Source organism: Argentina silus (assembly GCF_951799395.1).
Source record: "Argentina silus genome assembly, chromosome: 9".
Lineage (NCBI taxonomy): Eukaryota > Metazoa > Chordata > Actinopteri > Argentiniformes > Argentinidae > Argentina > Argentina silus.
This window is the reverse complement of record NC_139663.1, coordinates 13252792-13271360: the sequence shown is the minus strand read 5'-3', so window position 1 is coordinate 13271360 and position 18569 is coordinate 13252792. Positions and strand designations below refer to the sequence as shown.

Here is an 18569-nt window from a genome sequence, read left to right as displayed (position 1 = left end):
TAAACACACACATACTCAAAGCATGAGAGCCACAAACACACTCAAGTCAAGCAGCATTGAACACTCGTCATCAGCATCAAACATTGTCACCACCATGTTCTCCCCTTGCTGCTGTAGTCAACTGCAGTCTGTCTCGTCACTTGGTTACCACCACGCACACGCACACGCACACGCACACGCACACGCACACGCACACGTACAGGCACACGTACAGGCACACGTACAGGCACACGTACAGGCACATGTACACGCACAGTGGTGGTGCTCTACATGATGGAGCAGGTGAAGCCGCAGCACTCCTTCAGAAGAGTGAGTCCAGTTTTAGTGACAAAGGGGGAGGACATCTGCTGGGCTTTGGAGGTCGTCCTTTGGTCCTTGGTGAGATCTGAAAAAAAAAAAATATGGAATCTTCATCATCATCATCATCACCACCAACACCACCACCACCATCATCATCATCATCACAACCACGCTCACCACCATCATCATCATCATCATCACAGCCACCACCATCACCATCATCACAACCACCACCATCACCATCATCATCATCACAACCACCGCCATCACCATCATCATCTTCATCATCACAACCATCATCATCATCATTATACATATTCATGATCATATTTCTTTATGAATAATGTAGTTAAACATACAGTATATGAATTCATGCAGCTCAAACTCTTAGTAGAATACCGTTTGATTAGATGGCATAACAACGGCCTTAGATTTCAACCTTCAATATACAAAGCACCATGGTAACACAAATGCACCTACTGTTTTTCTTTGATTTCTTAGGGAATTTCGACTGTAAGAAGTCAGCCATTTCTTTGTCCTCCTCCCTCTCCCTGAAGGAAGAGATTTAAAGGTGGAAGCAGTCAACAACAGTATATCTTTCACAGCATGTGCTGCCATAAAACACACACACACACACACACACACACACACACACACACACACACACACACACACCGGACACACACACACACACACACACACACACACACACACAAAACAGAGGGGCTCAGAACATCTCATCTAACAATCACTTGAACTTTATATGAGGCGTGAAATTATTTTGACAATATATCATTCTCTACTCGGTTATCTGCTCTCAGGATGACTTTAAATCATATGACGTTTCTCCCACCTTCCTGAGAGCTGTCAACAGTGTCACTCACACCAGGGGAGGCTGGTGGAGGTAGAAATCGGAGGACGGGCTCATTGTAATGCATGGAATGGAATGAGGAATGGTATCAAACACCATTCCTCATTCCATTACAATGAGCCCGTCCGCCGATTTCTGCACCCACCAGGCGCCCCTGACTCATAAACACTCTCAGAGAGACAGGGCTGCCTGTCTGCCTGGCATGATGGAAGACAGACAGCTAATTTATCAGTGCAGTAAACAAATACCGCGTGGATGGCCTTCGCTTCCTCTGTGTGTGTGACTCACTGTCATTCACACTAAATATACACTCAGCCACACACAACACTGAACCCAGCCCCCCAGAATGAAGGAGTAATACTCCACTAACCACAGATCCTTTTACTGTCACACACACATACACACACACATGTGCGCACGCACGCACACACTCACGCACACACTCACGCACGCACATACAGACAAAGACTCTATGGAACGATCGCGTGGGATTTTACTTCACGACACATGGCTCAACTTTAGAATTGCTTTCAAATATGACACATATGACTCATACGAGTTAGTCACCGACAGCGGCGTGAATGGTCTTTGACACCGGATAAAGATACACTTCAATTGGGTGACACGTGCAGCTACAGAGCTCTCCTTTCCCTTAAAGCCACGATCCGCGAACAGTGAAACGAGCGACCTGCCTGACACATACCACACAGTAACAGCACCATATGCTGGTATCTCCCTCATCTACTCAACACTAGACTACTTATACTAAAGGGAAACAACGCTTTTTCTGCGTTGTTTACCCGAGAGCAAAATACAAAATGGCCGCCGTCGGCCTCACCTCAGCCTCTCAAACTCCACGTCGTCGACCATGAAGTCCCTCGTCTCCACCAGCTTGTGAATCTGCTGCAGTAGCTCCTCCTCCCTCTTCCTGTCCTCCTGGGACTTCTCTTTGTCTGCAGCAAACAGTCACACAGCAGCAGTCGTAGAGTGTTCATAACACATTCATACAGTGTTCACACTACAGTCATAGAGTGTTCATACGACAGTCATAGAGCCTCCACTGCTGTTAGCCTACTGTACCTGGAACAGACACCAGCTTCTGCAGCTCTTGTTTCAGCCGTGTGATTTCCTTGCAGAGCTGGATGTCATCCATCCTGTGAACGAGGAAAACAGAGAAATACAGTTCACTCTTAATCACAAACCACATGGATGTACTGTACTGTAAATTTAGAGGCAATCTACTTGAAGACTCTGGTTATCAATGTTAAGTAATAGCCTAGTTCCCGCCAATACGTATGTGCCTTAGCCAACTCCTCTGACTATTGTTGTCATCAGGGGAGCAGAAATCAGATTCACAGATTCACAAAACTGTTTAGTTGTCCTTTCCTTGGCTCTTAGTCAACTTTTCTGGTCACAGGTCTTTTTTTTGCCCAATCCCCTCATCTGAGGACCTGAGGACCTCATTTGAGGACTTTGTTTTGTTTTAGGTTGACTAAGCCAAGGAAAGGACACCTAAACAGTTATCTGGTCTCCCATCGACAGATGCTACTCTTCTCCTTGTTCCACACTGGTCTGACACAATGACATCAATCATAAGTGCTCTTATTGACAAAGCCATTGAGCCACCCGCAACCTAAGCGTTGTTAGCGCTGTGCTACCAACTGAGCCACAGAGGACACTACCGCTTGCTTGGCATACACAAACATGAGCATGGGAATTTAAGCAGCTTTGCCACAGAAAAACACCAAAGGAGTGGCAATCAGCAGGAGAATAATGTTTTCTCCGGGTTTCAGGTAGACTAATGGTTGTGGGCAGAAGGTTTGTTAGCTGAAATAACCCTGCCGCGCTGTGCTGCCCCAGAGAGTGAGTCACTCCCTGTCTCTCTGAGAGGATGCATCATATCATATCATTCATTGACTCAGGTAAGGAGATGTAAACATCACGGGTCGCACGCATGCACGCACACACACACAGTGTGGTGATTCACTGGTAATTTCAATGAGAGGGTGTAGCTGGGGGGAGGACAAAAGGTAAATTACCTTCCAGATAGAAATACCCCCAACCTCTTAAAGACAGGAAATGTGTCATTTTTGGAGACACTCCTGTGGTTAGCTATAGAATGCTCCTGAATGAATGCTATACCTGCATAATAGCTTATATTTGCTATAATATAATGAGAATGATACTTGCGCTTTAGTTTATTTTTTTCTGGCTGAGGTTGCGGTTGCACCGACAATATTCAACCTAAGAGCGATGTGTTTAATACCTTTCACAACCTACCACCTCAAGCTGTCGACAGTGTTTAAAAAAAACATTAAAAGTACTGAACCGCATACACTTAATGTACTGCATACAAATTAGACCATGGAAGCAAACCTTGATCACCTTATCTTATTACTTTTTAATTTCATTCCCGCCAAAGTTGGCAAGAAAAACAAGCTACTTCTCCTCATATCAGAGGCCAAACGGTAATTAATTTTCCACATGAGCAAACTAAAGGTACACAGTGTGTTACTGTGTTCTCCCCGTTTCCCAGCCCCCTGGTCAGAACAGTGTCTTGGGTTTGAGCCTCAAGAAGACTGTGAGTGCTGCAGCTATCGAAAAACAGGCGTCAATATGCTCCTGTCTATCCTTGGCTAGATGAAGGAGGAGAAATATCACAGAGAAGGTGAGAAAGGGAGGAAAACGCTGTTCCGGTGCCTCGGCTCTCTATCTGAATGAATGCCGAGCTCAAGTACTGTGGTTCACCGGCCCAATAGTGATTATAGTTACTAAGACAGAATCACATTGCATTCAGCATCCATACTGTAGCATCTACTTAATTCTCTGGTTCACTAGCCCTACCGTGATCATAGTTAGGGAGATCCCACTGAATAATCCCACTGAATCCTGCACATGTCATATCAGAGGATTTTTACTTATTTTCACGTTTCATTTCAGGGTTGATTATGTGAGCTCCAGCCCAGAAAGGTGAGGTCTTGAGGGGTAAAGGTGAGGGAGTGTTGTACGTGCCTGGCTGCATATCTCCCCAGCAACTGACTCTCTACCCTTCTGCCCAACATTATTATTGTTTCTCTGGATCACCCCTTACCCACATGTACTGTAGGCCCCCACCACCAGCAAGAACACACACACACACACACACACACACACACACACACACACACACACACACACACACACACACACACACACACACACACACACACGCACACACACACACACACACACACACACACACACCATCACCAGGAACACACACACACACATACGTCAAAATAATGAAGAAAGTCAACTTTGAGACTTTTTTTTAAGAAGCAGTCTAATATGTGTAGTAAGAAAAAAGACAAAAGAATATGTGATCTGGAAGAGTAATAGCTCTTCTCTCCACACACACACACACACACACACACACACACACACACACACACACACACACACACACACACACACACACACACACACACACACACATACACACACAGTGTTTCCCCTTCATACACATGATCGCTCCCATCGCTTGTGGCTGTCAGATGCAGAGCATCAGTTATTCCAAGGGGGATGGCCGCGTAAGCCTAGGGAATACACTGCCAACCCTTGTACAGCTAAAACTCATCTTCCCACTAGGAGCCGTGACAGGACTCAGGGCTGTTACTGTATGTGTGTGACAGGGGAGGCTGGTCGAGGTAGAAATCGGAGGATGGGCTCATTGGAGGACAGGCTCACACATATTTGACACCATTCCTCATTCCCTTCCATGCATTACAATTTCCTACGATTTCTACCTCCCCCAGGCTCCACTGGGGTGAGAGGCCCAGAATGGTTATCTGTTCTTCTAAGAACTCCCTCCAATATGGGACTCTCTCTGATAAGGGGATATAAATGACTCAGTCTTGGTGAAGATTACAATGAGCCCGTCCTTACGATTTCTACCTCCACCAGCCTCCCCTGTTAGAGATGCTATCCTACCAGATAACAGTGGTGCCATGGACAGGGAATAAAGGTACTCACATGTATCTTAGTTCTGACTCCCTCCGCACCAGGACGTCCCGTATCCGTTCGATCTTGAACAGCTCCCCCTCGATGTCATCGATCGTGATGGTGGAGTCTGCCATCGAAACAATGTCCTCTTCTGTTGAGGGAAACGAGATCACAAGGACGGAACCAAACAGACATTTGCTGCTTGGCTATTACAGCATGATGGTGAAGACTGAATGACAACGAATGAATGTCCACTGTTCATGAATCAAACATTGAGTATTTTTCTTATGTATGAAAAAAAACACAAAAAAACATGAAACAACATCACAAGCAGGTTAGAATGAGGTGACCGAGGGTGTGTCCCAACCGTTTTTTTCCTCCACTCCTCACGTCCTCTCTCCTTGCTTCCTCCTCAAAAAGCATTGGAGAAGAACATCGATGGGGATGAACCTTAAGTCTTCTCCCCTCCAATGCATTTTGAGAGGGAAGTGAGAATAGAATGGAACGGAAGGAGGGACAGACTATTGGGACGCACCTGTCATATCTATACACTGTTAAGAGAGCACATACAGTCCACAGATTGTTGTTTCTGAAGAGAACCCAGCCCACACATATGGCCTGTCAGCCCTCCCTCTCTGAAGCAGTATGGCTCTGACAACACAACACACCCTCCACACTCGCTCGCGTACTGTACCACAACCACATCACCACGGTAACAGGTTCAAAAATTACTGCTTGCGCGGCTCGCTCTACCCATTTGAGCAGCAAATGATCATGTGTCAGAGTAGGGGGGAGGAGGGAGAGAGAGAGAGAGAGAGAGAGAGAGAGAGAGAGAGAGAGAGAGAGAGAGAGACAGAACCCCTTGTCTTCAGCCTCTGATAATTACTGCATGTGTGCAGCACGCTTCCTCAGTTTCCCTCCCCTGTGGGCCAGCATAGAGGAAACGTGCCTCTGTGAGCCTCCTCATTGGACAGACCCGGCTGGCATGGTACCTTTCTCCTCCGATTTCTACCTCCACCAGGTTGACTGATAAGCGCCTTAGTGGAGTTCATCCAGTTATTAGTTCTCTTTGGTCAGGCTCCAAATATTCATTGATGCACAGTTATTCTTACTGGATGAGGGGAGGCTGGTGGAGGTAGAAATCGGAGGATGGGCTCATTGGAATGCGTGGAATGGAATGAGGAATGGGATCAAACACCTGTGCAGGTGCTTTATTCATTCTATGGTGACTTTTTTTTCAGTCCTGCACCAAACGATGTACGTTTTGACCACACTTCACTCTTTGCAGATCAATGGCATCCTCGTGTTCGTGTCCCAGGAATTAATGACTAAATCGACCAAAGGAAATTCTCCAAAGATCCAAAAGCCAGATTAATTCCAAAAAGTAAACAACGAAGTCGGTGAATCCATGATGAGTCAGACAAGGCCAATCAGGGAACCATGCTGAGCGTCCCTGAACCACGGGCGAGCAAATCTGAATCAGCAATGAACTGTTTAAGGTTGTTAATTAAGCTCACTAATGCTGGCCTCGTTAACATTTCCTCAATTAAACCTCCTGTCTCCTGCAGTGTTGTCGGGGGGGGGGGGGTCAGCCCATCTGATTGGTCATAGATCAGTGAACTGATTTAATTGCCATCACCAGTACGAGGAGAGTCTGGTAGTTTTCCGAAGATACGATAAGGAATACTTATTATCATTTTATTTTTTGGAATACACTAGAGAAAACATATTTAATATTAGAATTTGTGTTTCTATTTTCTGAACATATTGAATCGCTTGGGAGTGTCTAGGCACTAAACTACAGTATAGAACATTGATATTGGTAGCAAGTAGAAAGACGGAAGTCCAATGTGCACTATAATCCGGAGCTAAATGTAAATCGAAACAGTATATCACGGATGCTTCTATAGCTTCCTCTAGATACCATGAGTCTAGAAATGCACTCTGAATACAAGATAATCACACTTTTTTCCACAACGTGTTTCAGCCTACAACCGAGAACAAGGCTGCTGAATCCAAGACTTTTAGTGAAATCTTTTGTTTCTCAGTGTTACGCTCCAAAGACTTGCTTACAGGAGCATCTGTTTGGCATCAAACACAGCTTTTCATCACGCCGAACAAAGTAGGCTCATTATCGCCAAGGCTGAGGCACTTGAATGTGACGGAGAGTAAAACTAGAGGCAGTGTGATGATGATAAATGACTTGGGATATCAGCAGGGATAAAGGCAACAGTATACTAAGCAGGGAAAGCTGGTGGAGGTAGAAATCGGAGGACGGGCTCATTGGAATGCATGGAATGGGTTCTTCATTCCATTCCATGCATTATAATGAGCCCGTCCTCCAATTTCTACCTCCACCAGCCTCCCTTGGTGTTTACTGTGATGTAACTGTATTATTGGTTTACTACTGCATTGTGTGTTTTCAAAGACAAACGCTTGCGAGTCAGAATACTGTATCATGCTGTCATACACTCCCTGCAACCCATTAAATCAACTTTGAAACTTGAAACTTCGAAACTTCCCTGAGTCAGCAGCTGTTGCCTCTGCCCTGAAGAATCGACAACTTCACACTGCATAACCGCAGCTCTGCAGCCCAATGAAAGCCCACGATCTTAGAAGAAAGGGTTATACCAAGAACAAGAAAGAAAGAAGGGCTCCCAGGCTAGTCTCCGGTCCTACGTGTGGAAACCCAAGTGGAGGCTGGTGGAGGTAGATATCGGAGAACGGGGTCATGGTAATGAATAGAATGTATGGATGGTATCAAACACGTATCATTCCTTATTCCGCTCCATGCATTACAATGAGGCCGTCCTCCAATTTCTACCTCCACCAGCCTCCCCCGGAGAACCCATTGAGGAACACATTTTGGTGCCATGTACAGTATAACTGTTTTTGGTTCCATGTAGATCCCCTGTGTGTATAAACACGTTCTACATGAAACCACAAATGGTTCTTCGAACGGTTCTCCTCCTACAGAACCAATGAATCCTCTCCTTTCTTCTTGTAAGTGTAGTGCAGTAATTCACCTCGACTGCTCTGCCCACCCTGCGGCCTCCACACTGGGGAGCGATGATGACTCACCCAGCAGAGCTGTGATTGGCTCTTAATTACTTGACCTTGTCAGAGAAGACAACATTAGAAACAAACAGGCTAAATCACTGGGGATAACACACACATGGATGCACACGCACGCACGCACGCACGCACGCACGCACGCACGCAGATGTACACGAATGCATGCATGTGGATGCACGCACGCACGCACGCACGCACGCACGCACGCACGCACGCACGCACGCACGCATGCACGCACGCCACAAATCATCATGGGGATCATTAATGTTTTAACAACTCCTGCTAACTTTTCCACTAATCAGTGAGTGTCTATGCACTGTGCAGAAAGCCACTAAGTACTAACTGTCTGTCTGCTGCTGTCTGTTCTACCTTCAGGTCAATTGTCTGCCTTGGTTGTGAAAATTTTATTTTCAACTGCCACTTTGGATTACCACTACTATACCCCAGCTGTGTGTGTGTGTGTGTGTGTGTGTGTGTGTGTGTTTGTGTGTGTGTGTGTGTGTGTTTGTGTGTGTGTGTGTGTGTGTGTGTGTGTGTGTGTGTGTGTGTGTGTCTACGTGTCTGTCTGCCTGGCTATAATCAGAGTCTGCTTCATCTCACCTCCGTCGACGGTCACCACTGTCCTCCTGTAGAGTTGTTGTACTGTGAGGTCACAACTAGAACTAAAAAAGGGTGAGTCAGAACAGCTCCTCGTGCTTTACGATGCCACTGCCAGAAGGAAAAGGTGTACAGGCAGTGGGCAACAAATGTATTATGTGTGTGGCAGGGGAGGCTGGTAGAGGCAGAAATCTGAGCACTGGCTCACTGTAACGCATATAATGGAATGAGGAATGGCATCAAACGCACCTGTGTTTGATACCATTCCTCATTCTGTTTCATGCATTAAAATGAGCCCATCCTCCGATTTATGCCTCCCCCAGCCCCCACTGGTCTAAGACAATTCGACAGTGGATCGTATCCTACTACAGTCAGACTAACTAACTGTGAGCCACAGTTGTGTAGCTGGGTTTCTTTGAGGACACCCCCAGATCACTCCCCTGATCCCCCGCCAGGTGAGCTCTGCAGCGTACATCACAAACACAAAGCCAGAGAGTAGAAAGCGAAGGGGAAAGGAGATTGTCTTCATGAACTACGGCTCGTACCAAAACTCCCCCGGTCCTTCTCAGTCCTCGTCATCGTCCCCAACCTCCTCTTGTGCCCCTGAGTTCCAGTCACTCAGTCAGTTTAGGTCTCCTGGCCGCCCCCAGCCTTCAGATGCAGTCTTAAAGAGCATTCCCCTGCTGTCTGCTAGCCTCCGCACCCACAGCAGAATCACTTTCAAAGAGCCTATGTGTCAGCTCTACTCCTCTCTGCTCTACGCCTTGTTACACAAAGTTCTCTTTTCGAGGAAGAAATTTTTTATTCTTTGACTGCTTTATCTCTCTACGTTCGTGACTGTTCATGTCCTACGCTTCTGCTCCTGAAATTAGCATTACTAAAATGTTCAGGAGATTAATTTGAACAGGGAATTACGTAACGGAAGACGAGTAAGGACAAACAAGAAACAATAGAAAAAGCGTGCTTTCAACAATAATAATATATGCCATTTAGCTGACGCTTTTATCCAAAGCAGTGAGTGCATACATTTTTCAGTATATATGGTCCCAGTGGGAATCAAACCCACAACCTAAGCGTTGTTAGCGCCATGCTCTACCAACTGAGCCATAGAGAACCATGTACAAATGTACAAATGTTTCATAAATGTAAATGCAGCCACTGTTGGAACACGTCTCTGTTTTAAGCTATTTGTTTTGTTTATTGTTAGGACTTACTGTACCTGTATAAATAAATTAATAAAAATGGTTTTGTTTAAAGCTAAGACTACTACAACTAGTAGTTAGTAAGATTGTTATTAACACTAACCAAAATCTGTTCTAAACAGACAACTGAAGATGTCAACACATTGTGTCACAAACAGGTGGTAGCCTTCTATGATGTAGCGTGACGAACTGAAGTGACACACTGTGTTAACTCTCATACTGCCTGCAACACTTTGGCACTGCATTCTATCAATACCATACCTTAGTCGATCCATTCATTCATCAATCAATCAATCAATTAATTAAACTTTATGTACATTTCGTACATCAATGTAGTGCAATCTGCTTCACATGCAGATCCCTCCAAAAAAACAACAACATATGTCCCTGTGAAGTCACTCACTGTACCACACATTCTGAAGAGATCATATCATCATGTCCCGACTCCGTCCCACTCAATGACTGTCCTTGACCCATACAGAACATACTCCCAATGATTGAGGAGGATGGATGATGATGATGATGATGATGGTGATGATGATGATGAAGTTACAGTTGTCAGTAGCTTTAAGTTAGAAATGACCTTTATGAATTCAGTAATTGATCATTGGTTGACATTTATCTCTACATTATATGTGGCAGGCAGAGACAAACTGACAGAGCGCTGTTCACAGTGGGGTTCTATGAGTAACCTTTGTTTCACATATTCAGTGATGTCAGTAAAGGCTGCCGTTTTTTTTTTTAACACAATCTTTTTTTGTATTTTTTAAATGTAATGTTGTTCGGTTAAGAGGCCAGGGAACTTATTTATTTGTATATTTAGGATTAGGTGGAGTTTCATGGTATCTTTTAAAAAAACAAACATCCTAACATCTCAAAAATATTAGATTTTACTTGCATATTATTCATATAGGTATAGTTAGTGATGGAATTATGATCATTAGAACGAAAAGGAAACGAACCCAAGTTTCTGAAAATATACTGACGCAAACAGCAGGGTTTTCTGCACCAAGTTAATCATAATTTCATATTCAACTAAATATTAAGTGATTGATTGATTATGCAAAATGTACATATCTATCTGGAACTTTCTTTTCAATGTACAACAAACTGTTCAGTAAAAGACTCACCTTTATTTTTGTCTTGTCCGTCCAGTTTGGTCCGTTCTAAAGAACCATATTGTTTGGAGGATTTGCGCTCCTTCTCCATGTCTTCAGTTTGAAAGACTTCAGATTTGCTTGATAATTTCAATTTAGCAGCAAGGCGATAACAATTATATTCTAAATTATTTCAAAACCATCACACGACGTATTCACGAGGCCATGCAGAACTATCGTTACCGAGTGGAAATAACAGCACGTGAAGAACAGATGTTGATCCGTTGTCTTTGCTGTTTAATTGAAGACTACCGTACACGCGCGGATTTCAGCACCACGGACACCGCATGAGTCAGAGGCTCGAGTTACCGTGAAGCGCCACCTTGTGATTGGCAGAGAACATTATCTGACACAATGAGACCCTCATCAGACCCTCCATTCTGCATTGTACATAATATTACCAATTGTCATATTAACCATGTCTATGCCACCGAGCCATACAAATAAACATAATTAAAAAAAAGAAAAAAATGTCATTGTTATGCTTCTAACCATAATGTGATGTCACCTAACATTGATCAAAACAGAACAGGCCAACACTACATGGTTTTATTAGGTACAAATTAGGTTTTCCGAATAATAGATGGAGAAAAAATAGGGCTATGTTATTTTCCTTCTTTAAATGTAAATGAAAACAAAGAGCAGCAGTGGGTAATCTATAGCAGAGTTCATAAATTATTCTTTCAGTAATTCATCCAACGTGGCAAATGCGAGACAAGTATCAAACACTAAGCAGACATAAAAGAAAACCGCCTGCAGCCGAGACTTGTGGGCCGGCTTCCCAGTATCTGCATCTAAAGAGCCAAGCACGCGTGTGATTCCAGCTAACACCATTCATATTCATCATGCCTGATTGAGTTGTTAACTAAATGCTGAAGATGACATCCATTTACAGTATCCTGCGAGGCCCTTGAGGATTGCCTGACGGGAAGAGAGAGCAGATGGCGCTTCTGCATAGACTGCACCTCTGTGTACACTGCGTCTTATCACCCAGCTCAGTCCAGGGGGGCAGACAGCAGCAGGTGCCGCCTCTGGCCTGTAGATGGCAGCGCTCCAAGCCCTGGGGCAGCTTCATTCATCCACCGTCGGTGTGGATTCAACAGCTGTGTACACACAGGGATGTCACACACACACACACAAGATGTCAGGCATGCACATTTCATGAGATGATAAATCCACTCCACTGCAGACCATAACGGCACCACATTTCGCAAGCTACAATGATATTAGATTATATTGAAAAGAGAGCTTTTAGTTAAATCATTCTTCTAAAATGTTCGTTGTTTGACAGCTTTTGAATAGCAATGATGAAACGTACAAATAAACACCGTCCGTATACTTGTCACCTCGTCTCACAGTCGTAAGTTTCGATCACATCACGTGAACAACACGGCATACTGTATGCACTGCATGTACCTTATCAGGGAATCATAATAGCTGGACAGTAAGTAGAAGTATAATTATTTCCTTTACAAAAGATAACTAGATAAAAAGGGACCAGAACATATGCAAGCAATGCTATCTGATATAACCGAAATTCTGTTTGTTAATTTCAAAGCTTAACACAATTAAACAAATACAAAGCCTACTGCACGTGAACATAAGGCCAGCCATCTGGAACCGACTGTTTCGTCTGGGAAACAAATATTTATGGAGCCTACTCCAGTTGATAGCTCCTTATCAGTCGACTGGCTGCTCTCCACAGTAATGACGGAGCCAAACGCTTGCCACAGAGAGCCAAGGGAACAGAAGAGCCTTATACTGTAGAAGGCTATTGACCTTTGTATTGTTACATCAAGATGTCATAACATTCTCTCAGGATGCCTTTGATATTCAATTTGTGCTTGTCATGTACGGTACTAGTCATAGTCCCATTCACACCAAAGAGGACCTATAGAGTACCGATATCCAGGAAATGAGTGGGTTATTGGTGGGAAGTGTTCGGCGTGAAGGGTACAAGACTGTTAGTGTGAATGGGTAGAAAGGCGGCACCCCACTAATCCTGAACCCACTAAATTCCTAGGTAACTCAAGTGTGAATGGGACAAATAAAGTGCTGTTTGAAACCAACTCTACTGTATTAGCTGTTGTGGAGTGTTGAAACAGTAGAGGCTGATTTCCAGTAACAAACAATAGCAGAATGTTCAGTCACAATACACACCAGGGGAGGCTGGTGGAGGCGGAAATCAGAGGAGGTGCACATTGTAATGCAGGGAACGGAATGAGGAAAGGTATCAAACAAAAAGTGTTTGATTCCTTCCCATGCATTACAATGAGCCCGTCCTCCGATTTCTACCTCCACCAGCCTCCCCTTACATGAATTAAACAAAGGTAATGATTAATCGATGGCATGCAAAGTTTGACGTCTTTCACAAAAACAGACAGAAATAGTTTAATTGGTACATACTGTATTTTGACATTTACAGAAACAACTGTCAGAGATTTCACAACATTGCTTATAACTCCATGTGTATATTATGGAAAGAAAACAATGCTTCAGGGGCAGGATTTTAGATATTGTGTCTTTGTGTTATTGTGTCTATGGCTGATGCACCACAACAGAGGGGGATTTATATAAAAAAAAAAAAAAAAGTGCCATTTCACCTCTGGTACGTATGGCAAACAGCTTGAAATTCAGGTTTGACAAACACCATCTGACATACGGGTTTAGCAAACACAGATATCCGCTAATACTTCCTCTTACTTCACCCACATAAGATTCCTCCGAATGTAATTAACATGCTATTCAACATGACTCAATGCATCATTGTTTGTCAAAGAGGCCAGTGTCCCTTTCAAAAAGACCTGTTAGCAATGGATAGATGCTAAACTGCCACGTGTTTGATACCATTCCATTCTATGCATTACAATGAGCCTGTCCTCCGATTTCTACCTCCACCAGCCTCCCCTGACGTACAGAGAGTGGTCATAGGGGAGGAATGAGGGAACCAGGACCTCCACAACACATTTCAACAAAACAATATCACCTGTACTTAATCCAGCGACCATGTGTTCATCATGTTATAGCAGACTAAACACAGTTAACTAAACACACTGGGTGGAGACACAAACATTCAGGATTTAGCCTCACCCCGAGACCACACCTGGACTCTGAATGAGAGGATTCAGTGGACCAACAGTACAGCTACAAACAGTTAAGCCTGCAAACCTGAACAGTACTGCTAAATACCCACACAATCTCTCTGGTCTTGTCTGTCAACTCAGACAATGTCAACTCAGTCTTCCAATGCCTAAACCACACCTCATCCTCGTGTGCCTTATTTGCTGTCCAGACTAAAAAGCCGTTGATAGCTTATGCAAATGCAAGTTTATCTTCCCTCTGGAGGCACATGGAGACCAACCTTCGGCACATTAGCGAGAGACTGACAGTGGGTCTAATCCAAGACTAATAAACTCCCTCTGTGCAGACAGGGAATGCCAAAGAATTAGCTCCAACGAAACACAGCTGCCATAATGATAATTAAAAAGCAACACTCGGTTTTCAATTAACCCGGTCACGGACGCAATCAATTAGCCGTTTGTGGCACATCTTGTAGGTTAAGATAAAGAGGGACATAATTGGCGGGGGAATCCTGCAGGAGGTGAATTGATATTGCCTTCCTGTTATGTCATATTGCAGCATTGTTTATTGTTAAATATTGTGCAGAGTTAATTGTACCCTAATTCACACAACTGAGCTGAGACAAGCTGTACTGGGCTGGCGTGGTTACGCATCCACCATCATAGCTGAAACGGGGCTGGAAGGGGGAATATTGTAGCCAGCATGGTGGGGTTCGAGTTGGCCCTGTAGTATGTAAAGCCCAGTCTAGCGCTCCATCCTCCTGCCCCAGTTGTTATTGCTCTTATCGTCCTCCATGGCCTTCTCCAGCCAGTCTCTCTCCTGCTCAGACTCGGACTCGCTCAGTTCGCTGGCATCGGCCGCCAGGAGACGGGAGTAGTTGATCCTGCGCTGGCGTGGGGCCTTCCACTGCAGCAGAGGGAGGCAGAGGCACCACAGAACCAGGATCACTGCTGCCCCTCTGAACAGTACCGCCAACCCCAACCTCTGGACCACAAACCCCCCAGCGAAGCTGCCCAGGCCTGCCCCCAGGTCCAGGGACAGAGCCTGGAAGACCCTCCGCACACTCCTCTCTGTGCCCGGCGTGGCCACGTCCTCACACTGCACCTGTACCGCCCACCAGAGAGCGCCGCTGCTGAAGCAGCTCAGCACCTGGGCAGGCAGTGCTGCCCACGGGCCCCAGAGGAAGGAGTAGTAGAGGCACTGCAGGGCCAGGCAGGACGCCCCAGCTAGCAGCACTCTGCCTGGGCTCAGGAGTTTGGCCACCCGGCCGCTCAGCAGAGGGAAGGCTGCCCGCAAGAGCAGCGCCAGAGCCAGAGCCACCCCCATGTGGAGCTCGTTGCTCCCATGGTCCTGCATCTGCCACAGGAGGAAGTTGTCTACCACTGACCCCACGACCCCCACCAGGAAGGCGGTAGCGGCACAGAGCACCGCCCGGGGGTCCCCTCGGACCAGCTGTAGGGCTTTCAGGACCCCATTGGGGCGCCCTCGTTTGTTGTTGAGGTAGAGAGGCAAGAAGGCGACCACAGGCAGGGTGAGGATGGTCAACGCAGCGTAGGTGTAGAAGTGAACAGCATCCCTGGGTGTGTGAGGGCCTATGAGGCAGTCCAGGCGACTCACCAGCAGCCCCGCCCCGCCCACCCCACAAGCGGCCCCCAGCAGCCCCCACACCGCCGTACCACCATAGTGTTCGGACGCATCCACGAAATCTAGATACTCATAGAGACCGTCGTCCACGGCCCACTCCAGAGGGGCTGCCATGATCTCCCACAGTGACACCACGATGAGGAGCAGGAAGAAGAGCTGGTGCTGGACGTCCATGATCTTCAGGCTGCCCAGGAACTCGACCTGGGCCTCGTCCATCTCCCTCTGCTTCTGCTGCTTCTCTTCGGCGGTCAGGGACCTCAACCTCCTCCCTGGGGGTGCCATGGAGGAGGGGGCGGTGTTGTGGTGGTGGTGGTGGTGGTGGGAGACCGAGGATGAGTTACTGGTACTTACTACTCCTTTACTATCGGTGGGCAGAATGGCCTCTTCATCAGACACATTCACTGGAGAGAGATGAGATGTGTCATTAGTACTATGTGGCTGATGGAGCATGTAGGTTGTGGCTTCACTCCCTGGAGCAGGAGCAGAGTTAGTGTTGCCGAGTGTCTCTATGGGTAAAGCAGGGACTATGGAGTTTTCACCGTCACTGGGTAAAGTTCTGTTAGCAGCTGACTGGGACCTAAGAACAGTAGTGCCGGAGCCGGAAGTAGGTTGTACACTGCTGCCTACATGTTTAAAATGGCCACTCAGGTCTTCTGTGGGACTAACGCTCACACGGGGGTGAGAAACGTTACAGTGACTTGTCAGCGTCTCCATCCCCGTGGACGGGAAGAGCAGTAGCACCAGGGCAGCCCCTGCGGAACACACCAGAGACCCCGTTATCACCACCCGCCTCTTGTTATAGTGTTTGGACAGCAGGCTGGCCAGGGGGGTCCAGACCAGGGAGATGATGTGCTTGGTGCCCAGGATGATGCCCGTCATGGAGGGGCTGAGTCCCAGGTGTCGGAGGTACAGGGTGAGGAAGGGGAGGGCGCAGGCTCTGGCACAGGATAACAGGAAGTGGAAGGTGCCAGCGATGGCCAGGGCGCCCTTGACATCAATCTGCTTGTTCCTCCTCATGGCTGCTAGCCTCGGGAGCTACCACTCTCTCGCAGTCTTCATATGGAGCACACACTATGAATAGAAATACATATGAAGAGAAATCATTATTGTATGACATCTTAAAATTCAACACGTTACGTGTTTATTTTTCCTCATTGGAGCATCTGGCGCACAAAAAACAACACAAATTACAGAGGTAATCAAATCAAATCCAAACCCATGTCATACACGGATGCAATACAATGCGCGTCACGGAAACAATTAATAAAAACAAACAAATACAAAAGAGACATGATGCAGAGCCGAGGGATACAAATGGCTCAAAGAGGATTCGCTAAAAGAACTGAAAGAATACAGTAATAAAAGCACCCTAAGTAAAAGTACGTAATATAGTGACAATAATTGAAGTTATTCAACTTTCAATAAAACTAATGTCTTCAATATGAAGAAGTAATTCCACAATTTCCCGGAATTAAGTTTAACATGACTTGTTCTTTGTAGCCTTCATTATTAAATTCATTTATACCCATATGGAAGTTTACAGATTAAACCTGTAATACGCTGATGGTAGTTTACAAAATAAAAACGTTTTATAGGGAAGAACATAATCATCCAACACAGTACTGCCCGATACCGAAAAGTAACTTTGCTGCTTCCCGGCGCCTACGGCAAGTAGATGCACCTGTTCCACCGCCTCGATGTCAACTATGTCCACGTCACGGTCCGAAGTGACTTTCCAGTAAACTGATTTCAGCACACATCTGTTCTTACCGGTAAACTTCCATTCACGTCATTCTCCTTTCTTCGGTAATATTCGCTTGAACTTCCCCGATGTTTTTCATGACAGCAACTTTGAGCGAAAAGTTATCTTCAGGTGCCAAGCGGGGAGGGTTGATGCCAAACAGCGAAAGTTCCTAATGTGCAGGATACACCTTTGCGAGCATACTTTACCCGCGTCTCTCTAGCGCCCTCAGGGCATGAGGATGACCACTGGGCCGCACTTACAGTATCAACCGTAGACGGTTTATAATAACGGTACCACTATCGCATATACCAGGTATAGTCACCTATTTGTTATCATCTTGTTAAACTCAGGTGTTGTCATTGTTAATCATCATGATAAGCCTAGTCACACAACGTTTAATGTTCACATATGTCCATATCAATATCATCATACAGTATGTAGCCTATACAAAACATTGTTACGGTAAAACATATGATATCACAAAATCTGCAAAAACAGTATAGTCTGTTAATGATCAGGTATTATAATGTATTCAGCAAGTATTGTAATATATTCAGAATGCCAACAACACTATTATTGGTATTGTATGTACCTTTACTACTGGTGGATGTGTGTCAGGAGAGGCTGGTGACGTGTTTGATACCATTCCTTATTCCATTCCATGCATTACAATGAGCCGATTATGATTTCTACCTCCACCAGCCTCCACTTGTATATCTTGCTGTACAAGATCCAATGCATTCCAACAATAAAACACAAAGTCTGATGTTGTGGCAAAACTATGTTGTGGCTTGAGTAGAAAAAATGTAATCAATAAGCCTGCAACAAAGATCAAGGCACTCCTTTTGTGAACAAATTGAAACGCCTTTATTTAGATTGGCTTACCATCGACCTGTTTTGACATATTATGAATGCGA

The 18569-nt window shown here is 45.4% G+C and overlaps 2 protein-coding genes across 5 annotated transcripts; both read right to left on the bottom strand.

Annotated features, from left to right (window-relative positions):
- Window positions 1-266: 266 nt before the first annotated feature.
- Window positions 267-11235, bottom strand: LOC310809382 (bMERB domain-containing protein 1; the record flags this gene model as incomplete). Its single annotated transcript, XM_083676615.1, has 6 exons — window positions 267-385; window positions 781-851; window positions 2010-2124; window positions 2252-2325; window positions 5183-5303; window positions 11157-11235. 6 exons carry the CDS (start codon window positions 11233-11235, stop codon window positions 267-269), a joined length of 579 nt encoding a protein of 192 aa, XP_083532741.1.
- A 2341-nt stretch (window positions 11236-13576) lies between these two features.
- Window positions 13577-18465, bottom strand: mfsd6l (major facilitator superfamily domain containing 6-like). Of its 4 annotated transcripts, none has more exons than XM_083676588.1 (2): window positions 18245-18465; window positions 13577-16979 (listed from the first exon to the last, which is right to left on the bottom strand). In XM_083676588.1, exon 2 carries the CDS (start codon window positions 16923-16925, stop codon window positions 15009-15011), a length of 1917 nt encoding a protein of 638 aa, XP_083532714.1. In that variant the 5' UTR covers window positions 16926-16979; window positions 18245-18465; the 3' UTR covers window positions 13577-15008. The 4 variants fall into 4 exon arrangements, with proteins under 4 accessions (XP_083532714.1, XP_083532712.1, XP_083532715.1 ...); XM_083676586.1 differs by lacking the exon at window positions 18245-18465 and adding an exon at window positions 17679-17930; XM_083676589.1 differs by lacking the exon at window positions 18245-18465 and adding an exon at window positions 17542-17616.
- Window positions 18466-18569: the final 104 nt, after the last annotated feature.